The following is a 12276-nucleotide window of genomic DNA, read 5'->3' on the forward strand; positions in this document are numbered from 1 at the left end:
AGGACCCCACCCTCCCCAGCAGAGCTGCGTGCGTTCAAGCTCCCCCTCTGACGCTGGAGGGACATGCTCCGATGGCACTGTTTGTAAGCACCACCTCTGCCGGCTGCTCTGAGGTTTTGGGGAGAAGCCTCGCACACCCCCGTGGCTGGTGTTACAGTGGATGCTCAGGCCCTGGGTTGCACAGTGCTCCCTGTGATTTTGGACAGGCGCCCAAACAGAGCCCCAACAGAAAAGCAACTGCTTGGGGGAGGAGGAGAGAAATCCAACTCGGGGCTTCTGAGCCCTTCCCGTGTGCAGAGCCCAGTTCTCCCGAAGTTGAGCTTGCTGTTACAGCACGGGGCTGCTTCTGCCCGCACCAGCATCTGCTGTGGAGCATTGTCTGCCTGGGGTCAGCTTCCCCCGCCCCATCCCGCTCTCCCCTGCAGCCCCTTGTCCTGATCCCTGCGGGCACGAGGATGTGACTCGGTCCTCAGAGCGCGGGTGGAACAGAGTTTTCTTCATTTGATGATGAAATAGGAGTTGAAAAATCCTTCTGCCTTTTTGAAAACACAGTGTTGGAGAAGGAATTACAAATATGTTGTGAACAGAAATAGCGGACTAGTGGTTTGGTTTGTTTTTCCCCCAAAAAGTAATTTCTTTCTCAGCTTCTCGGCGTGTTCTCCCTTTCTGCTCCTCCATCTCCAGCACTTTGCTCATGTTTCCATCCCCTTTCTGGACAACCTGCCCTGGCAGCTTCAATTTTGGCCACAGCTGCAACGTCACTAAATGTGGCTGTACACAGCTGGAGCCTTGCAGTGCTCCCAGCAAATACCCACTGCTGCTGGAATAGTGTCTCACCTGCCAACAGGTGGGAAGCAGAAACATCACACTGAGCAAGCTGGCCTTGTGAGGTTCCTTGTTCAGGGGAGCAGTGTAATTCTCACCCTACCCCGTTTCTGGCAAAGCCAAAGCAAAGTGGCTTGAGGGGAAGGTAAAGAGGGGACCTCCAGGCATGAATGCGTCACCCTGAGGCAGATGCACGAGGTTGTGCTGCTTTGGGTCATGCTTGGGGTGATAAAAGCAGGGGAATTTTTAATTAAAAAGAATAATCAATACTGCAGAAGAGAGGCAAGTACCAGGGCAGTAGGGACCTGGGAAGGCCTGGTTGAAGGACATGATGCCCCAGGGAATTAAAGCAGGACTGAGGAGTGAGCCCGAAGCAGACTCTTCTGTGTGGCAGCATCCACTGAAAGTGCTGACTCAGCGATACGTGCCCGTGTCATGTCAAAGCTGTGCAAAATTCAGGGAGAGAAGGAAAGCACCGTTTCCATTTTTTTTGTAGTTTGTGGGGGATGTTCTTGTTTTGCCTGTCAGCTACACACAAACTCATCTGGCCCGTGGTGCTCTGGGTACAGCACCGATGGGTGGCGGTTCCTGCTGAGCTGCCCTTTTTTATCACCTGTTTTTGGCAAAACTGCCTTGTTTTTATTTGTGAAGACCTTACTGGGGAGCAGAGCTGGGTCCTGGCAGGCACTGGCAGCATTTTTACTTGGCGCCTCTATGACCTACTGGGGCTGAAATGCGATGTCTTATATTTTCTCCATGTGAGCTTAGGGAGCTGCTGCTGAGGGCGACCTGCAGGTGCTGGGTGGTGTGTGGGTACACAGGTAAACCAACTCCTTTGTTGGGATCAGAACACTGAGGATCCTGCCTCTCGGTCTGTGCTGGCTGCACCTTTTGTCTGGAGAGATGGAGGTCTGGAGGAGTGGTACAACACTGCTGCCATCACCTGTGGGCACCCTGGAAGCCAAACCTCTGGAAAGCTGGATTCAAAATCCTCCTTTTCATCCCAGGATGAGAGGAAGAGTATGTTTTACCTGAAAAGCAGGGCCAGAAAGGTGTGTCTGTGCTGTGGGGGGACTCCAGATTTTACACAGACTAAGTGCAGTTAAGCATCACGGTCCCAATTCTTCTGCCAGCAGCTCAATGCATTGGAATTGCTCCATGCCAGAGGCAGAGCCTGAGGGGCTGCCCAGGGGTTTTAGGAGCCCCATGGCAGGGACAGGGCACCCTGCAGCTCCCTGATACTCTTCTGGGCTGGCAAAGCCTTTGCTGTGAGTGGAGGGTCCAGGTTTGGAGGAGGCAGCCCTGAGCCCCAGGTCAGTTCCCCAGCTTCAGCGGGGGATGCTCCTGCAAACAGGAGCTGCTGGGAGTTTGCATCCCCCTCGGCCTCAGCCCCAAAGGAAGCCTAAAGCCTCGGTCAATAATAAGCTTATAAGACAGTAAATCTTGGTAATGAGAAAAACAGAAGACGGCATCTGCTCAACACAATGGTGCTGTGTATGGTCTGGTAAACAGCTATTGAAAGGAGTTGCCCGTTATCAGAAGGGTTGCAGCTGAACAGCCCAATTTCCCTGTAGGATCGGGGGGTTTCACTGCCCCCAGCCCTTTGGAGTGGCTGCTGGAATCCTGTTGGGGCTGAGCATGGGGAGAGGTGACCTGTTGCCCACAAGGCTGGGTATTTGCCCGCAGGCACAGCAGCCCCTGCCGTGAGACCAGAGGCAAGTTGCCATTGCCCTTGTGATGTGTGGAGCTGGAGGTGGGACCTTCACAGTGGTTGTCTTCTTCTTCTCCTGTGCCCATTCCAACACCTCCTTGCAATGGCTGCACTGAGAGATGTACATAACTTTGGAGGGTGCTCTGCTGCAAATGGTTGGGGTAAAAATGGGAAACAGTTTCTTCTCTTGTCGTGTCTTTGGAGATGCCAAAGTGAGATGACGTGATGGGCAACAGGCACCTGAGCATGAATGAGTTGTGCAGGGGGCAGCAAGAAAAGGAAGAGTCTGGATCACCTGAAATCCACTGGGATGAACCTGGTGCCCATGCGGTGGGAGCTGGCAGTGATCTTGCTCCTGCTCCAACTGTGTGAAGCCAGGTCTGCAAAATGGGGAGGAGGAGGAGGAGGAGGGGAGAGTTAAGGGGAAGGAATCTGCATATGGTGTGTAATGCATTTATGAATTGGGTCTTTAATAATTTACATTACCAGTTTAATACTTTGAATACAAATTATCTTGCCCATATGCTGTGCTGACAAACATAAAAATGGAGTAATCAAAGCTGTAATAGCACTACAGCAAAAAGACATAAAATGCCACTAGAAGGCTTAGGATAAATTATTGCATGCACACACTAGCTCTACGGCTCCCTGGTGCCAAAGGATGCATTGCAATTTCTTCCTTAGACTTTGCATTTGGGCTTGAGAACTGGTGCAGTATCAGGAGCACTGCTCAACATTCTGTAAGATGGGCAGCGTTTAACAAAGAAAAGGAAAGAAAAAAAGGCTCAGACTTGTTTGATAAACACCACAATTTAAATTCTTCTCCTGCATTACATGGGCTACCAAGAAAATATAGCCCTCTTATTTGTAGGGAGCCCCCTTCTTCTTCCAGCAGGGTTATTTGCATGTATTATAAACTGCAGTACTGGCTTGCCATCTTCAGGCAGCTGCCACACACTGCACAGCATCTCTGTGCATCCTTGTCCATCCCTGTGCTAGTTGGAAGTGGTGGGTCCAGCCTGGGTCCACAAGGGATGCCTAAACAAGAATGCACCAAGTGATCTAGGCAGTGGGCAGCATCAGTCCAGGAAATCTAGGCAGTGGGCAGCATCAGTCCAGGAAAAACAAAAGTTTCACCTCATTCCTCTTCACAACTGTACCTGCTCCCTTCTGATGCCTAAGTTCTGAGGGGCTGGAGAAGGTGGGAGAGGATGAAACAGTCCTGGGCCTTTGGTGCTGCTTTTTGGCCATTCTTGGGCTGCAGTTTGGGTACAAGGAAACAGTATGGGTGGCCCTGAGAGCTTGTGGATTCTGCAGGTGACTTAGTGGTTTGTTTTTAACAGTCTTTTGGTGCATGTGTGCTGGTGTACCAGGCATCCCGAAGGGCATGGGGCTCTGCAGCAAAAGGAGCAGGTTTGCTGCTGAGCACAACAGCAAGTTGTGCTCACAGGGAATAGCTGCAGTTTGTAGATGTCAGTAGACCTTGTGTTGTACCTTGTGGCAGAGCCTCTGCTTTTAAATACAAACCCGTTCATTGGTGCCACATCTCAAACGCATCCCAGCTACAGGCAATCTTTCACAGAAAGAGCCATTTAAGGCTCACATTTGCATACACTGAATTTCTCAGCTATCAAGGTTACTCCATGCTGTAATCCATTCTGTGCTTCTAATACGATCAGTGAAAAATGAGGCTTCTTCCCAAATAAATCATCAGCGATGAAGGAAATGGTGGTTTTCCTTAAGGCCTGAGGTTCCTGTGGTAGCAATGTCTTTTCCAAAAGTCAGAGAAATCTGGGCAGGCTCCTTCTGTGCTGCCTGAGCTCACTACCAGTCACCCAAGGACCCAAACCCTTTGTATATGAATGAGTTTTTCCTGCCTTTACCTCCCCCAGGATCTGCTGGTGTGTGTCTCCCTGGAATGTGGTACCAGCAGCTGGGATGTAGCACCCCCAAAGGCTTGTGTTGCCACTCTTTGGCTCATCCATTAATCCATGCATTGGTACACACATACCTCTCTCTAATATACTGAGAGGAATGGATGCCAGTGTTTGGAATCCTGTGTCCTGGTGCAGTGGTTTTGTTCAGGGCTGCAGGAAGAGAGAGCAAGCACCCTCCTCCTGCCCACCCTGCCTGTCCCTGTGCTCCACCTTGCTCAGCTTCTCATGCGCCCCCAAAGCCTGGGTTTCCCTCTGAACAGGGCATTTTGAAGCAGTCTCATTCCACCCCCCTGGCTCTGGGGAGCAGTCATGTGGCACAGAAACCCTATTATTGCAGCCAAAACCCTTGGTGCAGAGGGAGCATGAGCTTGTCCTGCCAGGGGCGATGGTAGCTGCCTGGGTGGGCAAAGGTACCTGCATGGGCCAGAATGGGGAGGGACAGGTGGGCATCCAGCCCCTACTGGAAGAACTTTTCCCATTGCCAGGTCTTCTGGAGAATAAGGCCCTCACTGATCCTTTTGCTCCACAAATAAATTGGATGGATCAAGACCACAATGAGAAATATCCCCATCCTCATCCAGAAGGGATTTTCAGCATAAAAGGCTTTATGTGACTCATAAACTCTAACATTTATTTCTGCACACGAGGTAAATATTTCCCTCTCTGAACGTCTAAGCAATGCAATTTTGTTTGAAGCCTCCATTTGTTTAAGTCTGGAGGTGACAATAATTCACCTGTTTTCCCTTCCTGTGTTCCCCCAAGCAATGGCATAAGCCAAAATAGAGCAAACTCAGCTCTGGCTGTTTGTCACTTGTCAGCTCCCTCCTTCAAATATGTTCAGATGAGCTTTGTCCTGGAGTTTACATTTGGGCACCTTCTGATCTCTAGCTGTTGGTAAATGGCCCTGCATTCTCCTGTTTAGAGGAAGAAAAACAGCACACCTGTATGCAGCCACTGCCAGGGCAAGCAGGAAAGAGAGACATAACTTAATCTAACTCCAGATAAATCACGATTTCACAGCAATCTGCCTGCCACAGGCAGTTGAGAGTCCGATCTCCTTGGCACCGTAACAACACTTGTCACTCAATGTCCCAAAGAGACCTGCTCATGGCCAGAGATCACAGATGACTGAGAAGATGCCTGCAGTTGTAAATGCCATCAATCTGGAGAGAAGAAACACTCCCAGGAGCCAATGTCAGATGGGGATGTACGAAGTCAGTGCTTGTCTCTGCAGAGCATGGGATGTGCCCATGGGCCACACAGATCCCCAGCCTCACACCTCCCCAGGTCTGTTGCCACCTGAAGCTCCAGCAGATCCAGGAAGGCAGAGTGCTGCCAGTCCTCTTCCCTGGGAGGGCTTGGGTCTCCAGCTTTCGGAGGCCCACTATGTAGACCCCACACCCCTCTCAGGAAGGGGGACCAAAGTAGGGGGTAGCTGCAGAGGGGCAGAGGTGTTGGGGGGTGGCCTTGAGGCACTGTCTGCTTTTGCTCTTTGAGGGAGATGAGAAAAGGATGTTCCCATTCCAGTGGTAGACATGGCTTCTGGTTCCTCTGCCCCTGCTCTCCTGTTCCCACCCAGGACTCCCCTGTTCCCCCTGCAGCTCCCAATGCCTGTTCTCCAGGACATGTCCACATCCAAGCCTAAACTCAATGCTAACGTGCACAGCCTGTTTCTTTATCTGTCTGCCTCTTTTTTTCTTTTTTTTTCCTTTTTTTTTTTAAAGGAAACTGAATCCAAGGCTGCCATGTAGTGATGATGATGACATTATTGTTAGTCATTATTTCTATTTCCATAGCTCCAAGAGGCGGAGAACAGAGTCCCACTAAGTTAAATGCAGCACATGCTGTAACAAAAAGACAGTTTGGGTGCCAAACAACTCACAATCTTCTTTTAAATGTAAGGAATGTAAAATTAAGATTACTATAGCAACATCTTGCCCACGTTGCACACAGATAGGATTTGTTGGTCTTTATATATATATATGCGTGTGTGTATGTGTATATATATGTAACGTACATATACAAATCCTAAATATCTCTGGCAACTTTCCTTATAGTTGAATTTATATTTAATTTCAAGCTCTCTGTATCTCAGAGAGATAAGTTTGCATCCAGCTTTCCTTCAGCAGCCTTGCCTTTTCCTTCAGGCTACTTTGTGCACACTGCATGCCAGGCTCAAGTCCCCTCTGCCTGGGGAGAGCACTTGGCCCCTGGTTGGGAGCAGGGACAAGCCCTGACTGGAGCGGGGGTCATCCCATCTACTGGGGGTTTCATTTTAAGTGGGTACAACCCTGTTAAACCTTATAACTGACTTAATGTTAAAACTCCAAATTTGCTTTCTTCAGTAAGGTTTTAGGAGAGTAGGGTGAACCTGAGACATGCAAATCCCAAATTTTTCTTCCCATCTCTCTTCTTTCAAGTTACTAGTTCAACTTTAAATGAAATTTCCTATGAGTTATGAACTGCAGCTCTCATTTCTTCTCCATGACTGAATAAAACCTGTGCCCAGAAATGCCTGTGGGGAGGGCAGAGCACACCCAGGAGCTGAGGGAAAGGCAGCAGGAGGACAGATGCTCTACAGCTTAGTGTCCCTTAAATTCTCCAGGAAAGCAGCAGAAATGCAAGCACAGTTTTCACCTTGTTGCAGAGGTAAGTGGAGTTACTGATAAAGGAGAATTTTAACACCTCCAGATCTGAGGAGCTGTCTTTGCTTACGAGTCTACAATCAGGGAGGAGGGGAAAACCAGGCACCAAACTGTGCTCAAGAGATCCAAAGGGTACTGCTTTCTGCCAAAGAAAGACACATCCGAGGGATACCCACTTCTCCTGAGGAGCAGGAGGAACTTGCAGCTCGTTTGTAGCAGCTTTGAGGAGCTGTGCAGTCGAACGTGCACAGTTGGAGGGCTGGTGGATTTGCTGTTTTGAGACCAGACTGTAGTGGAGATCTGAGAACCAAAACTGAAAACGTCTGCTGGCAGGTCTGGATGGAGAAGCTGGAAAGCAGCCTGGAGTTGCCAGCTGCAGATTTCTGGTGTCTCTGACTTAGCAGAATTAAATACAAGGAAATAAATCACAGGCAGCACTGCCTGCAGGGTCTAGAAGGAAAGCAAAGTGGCTGGGGTGAGGCAGGTGAGCAACCCCACTTCCCAGCATGTCTGTGGGCATGGCAGAAGCGGAAGAGTGAAGAAGGGATCTGCATGGCACAGAGGGGCCAGCTTTCAAGGCCCACGTAGGCAAACACAATGGCTTTTCTTCAGACAGAACTGCTCTATGAGCAGGAATCAATACCCTTCTGCAGAGCCTGCAAAAATGCTGACGGGTGTAAGTGTGCAGAGCTGATGCCGAGTAGGAGGTTTCTGGATGGAGCTATTGAAGAGATGGGCAGGACAGAGCAGGCGTGAGTGACGCTTCACACAAATGCTGGGTGCTGGTGTGGATCTTACAGTGGCAGCAGAAGGTACAGGGGCAGCTGAAGATCGGATCAGGCAATGGGGAGTGGGTTGAAGACCAGTGGAAATTCATGAGCAATCATGTGTTATAGGGCAGAGCAAAGTGATCGTTGTAAGATGGGCACTCAGCTGTTTGCTGCAGGAAAGTTGTCCCTTTGCTGAATCAGCCCTGACTCTGGGCTAATCCATAGGCAGAAGAGACATTGCTACCTCCTTCCCCAAAGGAAGGACTAAAGGCAGGCGCCAGGGGTCTGACAGGGCAGCAGGACTGGCAACCTGGCCTGGGAGGAGCCAGCAAGGTCTGTAGGGCTTAAGAAGCCATCTCCAAGATCGTTGTTTAAAATGCACACACATTTTCTCATCCTTTTCTCTGGAAAGGGAACCCACCAAGACAAGAGACTGTTTATGATGAAAGTTAGTTCTGGGCTTCTATGGGTAAGGGCAGCTGCTGTGGGCAGTGTGAGCACCAGTGCACTGGGTAAAGGTTTGGTGTGCAACCTCAGCCCAGAGACCTGGTTGTTCACCCCTTGGAAATGCTGTGGAGCTTTGCAGGTGTGCTGGAGTGTCCAGTGAAATCAGGGCTTTTGGTGTGAGTACGCCAAGAGAAGGGAATAATTTCCCTTTCCCCAAGGGGTGCAGAGTTTCCCATCTGGGGGCTGCACATTGCTGATACGTACCAAAGTGGCAGCCTGAGGAAAGGGAATCTCTTCACTGGGGAAAAAACTTTGGCTTTGGAGTCAACTGGCTGCAGCCCCTCTGTTAACTCTGCCACGCTGACGCTGTGGGTGGCTGCACTTCCGTAGGGGCAGGTGGGTACCACATGTCCTCCTTGGCTTCACGGCACTGCTGTGCCAGCCATCATCCCCATCCCCTCTCCACTTTTTATTTCTCTTGACCCCCGTGTTCCCATCAGCCAGTTTTAAGCAAGCCTGCCACCAAGACCATAATCGGTTCCCATGTCCTCCTATTTATGCTCTCACCCAGCAATTTGCGCAGAGCTGTCGAGCTCTCTACTCATAATTGACAGGGGAAAGCAATCTGCTTCACAAGAGGAAACATCTCCACCGGCTGCTGGATCTGAGCAGGCTATTTCCCATAATGAGGATGAAGTAAAACAGGATCTCACTAACAGCCGCGGATGTAGCTGAGCCCTCATTACTGCAGGCGCAGAGGTGCTGTTTGGGACATAATTAAGAGCTTGATATTTGGAGTGCAGTGTGTCGCACTGTCCTTCCCATGCTGCTGCCTCATAGCAAGGCAGTTAAGAGCCAAGTGCTCCTCAAGTTTGCTCGAGTCACAGCTCCCACAGTCCAGGCTGCAGGAGGGGCTGCTTGGGGAAAAGGGAAAGCTCTTTTCTTTCTTAAGACAGTTGTTTCTCTCCTTGCAGAGGGTGACCGTGGCAAATTTCAGCCTTAGCACTGGAAAGCAGCTGCCAATGGCAATGGCTTGCACTGTCCCCAGCTGGAAAAGCAGCTTGGACTTGGTGTGGGCAGAATGTTTGCAAGTGGGTGTGCATCTGGGTGAACTGCAGTGCAAGTAGGGGATGGGAAGGGCGGGAATGTGGAGGGGAGAGTCCCCAGAGCACCTCAGCAGTTTCTGTCTCACACTGTTCCCGCCCGACAAGGCAAGGTGCCTGAGCCATGCTGAATGTCTGAGGTGCTGCACAAACTTTTGGGGGTGTTGAAGATAAGAGCAACCACCTCTGCTTGGACACTATCCATGGAGAGGAGAGCTTTCCCTCCAGGCTCTCAGGAAGGTAGCCAGTCTTATCTCCTAGAGGCCCAAACCCCACCAGCTGGATCATTTCCATATCTTTCCTTCTGCAGGACTGTCACCTGGGCAGAGTCCTCTGCTACCACTGGGCTGAACATCCTCCCTTGGCAGCCTGCACAGCAACCAGGCTGCCTTTGCTGGGAGCAGGCCCTCTGATTTGGGATTTTTTTGGGGCAGGATTTAGTAAAATCATTGAAAACCCCCACGTTTTGTCCTAGCACCTTGAGACCTGTAGTAAGACCTGTAGCAAGACCTGTTCTAACCTGGCCCAGCGCAGGATGCTGCCTGACACAGCTGGTGGTGAGAGCTACCCCAATGCCCAGCAGGTGTGTGCCCAGGGACACGGAACTGGGTTCAAGCCACTGATGGTGCTGCAGGGAAGAGCTGGAGTTTCTGCGCACGCATCGGAAGGGCTGGAGTTATTTGCTAGCAGAGACTGTACAAATCCCATGCATAATTCAGCTCTGCCATACAAATCATCCCACCAGTAAAAGCCTTTTCAGAAAGCACGATTTGATTGCAACAAACTTTGACCCAAATGTGCTGCAGCCGACAGCCCCGTATGACAGGTTTTAAACTTTTGCCGTCACTTCCTTCTGAGAGGCAGAGTGAATCTAGGTCACCCTCCCTTGCTTGTTTGTAATGAGGCTAATTCTGATTTCATTCATGTTGCATCCTTGAGTTTGAGATGGGGGGAAAAAAATGGGAGATTTGAAAAGGCAAGTCAGCCTCAAAGTCATTCTTCCTAAATCCCATCTTGGAGCAAAGGAAGTGGTTTGATGTTGCGTCCCAAGGCAACATTGATGGTGTCGTTTAATATTCAGGGTAGAAAAGGAATACAAAGTTTTTCTTCTTTCCCTTTTTATTTAGATTGCAGTGTTAAGCAGTTGAGCTGAATGAACAGGCCTGTGTCCGCAGCTTTTTGGACGATTAACAAAAAGGCCTATTCTGGGTGAGTGAGCTGTGAGCTCTGCGTGAGGCTGCTGCTCCAGGGACAAAGAGGGGAAGTGGCTGAACACGAGGTTATTAGTTTGTCTGGAGTTTCCAGGCAAGCACGACGGCACAAATAGAGCCGCTTGTTTGTTGATCTGTTCTGCGAAGGCAGCTCGGGGCAAGCTACTGTACTCATCTGTTTATTGCTGAAGCAGCCAGTGCTGTTTTTCCCAAGACTGGGATTCTCCTACGCCATGCGCAGGACGGCTGTGCTGCCTCTGCAGTAAACAGCTGCACAGTCCAAATGGACAAGAAAAAGTTTGGGAGAGAGGAACTACCGCTGTATGTGTTTGGCTAGAGAGCTGCAGGTGGATAATGGTGATTCCCTCTCTGATAATGGTTTGGAAACAACTCTGCTTCCCAGACACATGCTGGATTTAAGGACAGAATTGAGTTATTTGCTCTAGGGAAACCACTAACCTGCCCTGTGATCCTGGTGGTCCCTGTGCTCCTGGTGCCTGCTTTTGCAGGGAGGGAGTTACAGATCAAAGACACCTTGCCTGCACCCTGCCTGCAACTAAGTCAGCATAGAAGTTCAGGGGGAGGTTTCCTGGTGCCCTGATTTTCTGTCTTTCTGCTTTATTCTCATGTCTCTTCCTTCCTTTGAAGTGGGACACCAAGGCACCTTTGAATGAGCTCATGTTGGAATTCTGGATTTTCCATCCTGGTATTCCTTATCCAGTGCTAACCTACGTGTTCTAGGGAATGCCCAGGGGGCCACTAATTATTTTGGTAAGCATGAGGAGTTCCCCAGGTCCAGCTAAAGGGAATGGGTATGTCACTGTCACTTATCAGGCTCAGTCAAAATAGCAAGACAAATTGGCCTTAAATATGCCGAATTCTGTAGAGTAGTATTTGTGGAGAACAGCCATTGTCTTTGTATATTTGACAAAAGTTAATTGTCTCTGTGACAAAATCAGTGTAGTAGTCAGCCTCTCCCTGTATAGGAGGAGAAAAAAAATCCTTCATTTATAAGCGATTCATTAAGTAGCATTAAAGCTGTCTCTGAAGACAAAATAATCTTTTTAAAGAGGACTCATGGTAGTGAGAAGGAAGATTAATGCCTCAGCTATTTTTCAATTATGTAAGCTTTCATTTATTACAGTATACCTGGATTAACTCTTACTAAGCTGTGTGCCCTGGTAGGTAGGTTTGGGAAGGGGGGGTGTTTTGTGCCCCTGGACACGAGGCAGGGGCACAGAGAGAGGGATGAACAATTCTCTGCACATAGCTGCTGTGATGGGTGTGAGTGGCACGGCAGGAGTGCCCCTCTCAGCCTCACCATTACCAAAGCTGTGACATTTTTGCACAAGGAGTGTGCATTTATGGTGCTTCAACATTTTACAGTGATTACATTCTACTTGATCTTCCTGTTTGCATACAGGTACACACCCTCCCCAGTGTAGTTTGGGTACTGAAGAGCTCTGGTTTCTGACTCTAATTCAGTTGCCTTCTCCTGCGATCGTGTTCATGATCCTTGCACAAGCAAATGAGCCTAAATTCTTCTAACACACTGGGGATACTCTTATTTCAGTATGATTTATGTCAGCGGTTTCCAGTAAAGTGTAATTAAAAAGGTCTTATTGAT

General features: G+C 49.5%; 1 protein-coding gene across 1 annotated transcript in view; it reads left to right on the forward strand.

The window, feature by feature from the left end:
* Positions 1 to 7018: 7018 nt before the first annotated feature.
* GPR50 (G protein-coupled receptor 50) overlaps positions 7019 to 12276 on the forward strand; it is a 148791-nt gene continuing 143533 nt past the window's right edge. Inside the window, exon 1 of the mRNA XM_051787532.1 lies at positions 7019 to 7122. Coding sequence (XP_051643492.1) covers positions 7044 to 7122 — 79 coding nt within the window. The 5' untranslated portion in view covers positions 7019 to 7043. The remainder of the gene's footprint in view (positions 7123 to 12276) is intronic.

The sequence above is a fragment of the Manacus candei genome, unplaced genomic scaffold, assembly GCF_025592945.1.
Source record: "Manacus candei isolate 608988 ecotype Guabito, Panama unplaced genomic scaffold, ASM2559294v1 h1tg000003l, whole genome shotgun sequence".
NCBI lineage: Eukaryota > Metazoa > Chordata > Aves > Passeriformes > Pipridae > Manacus > Manacus candei.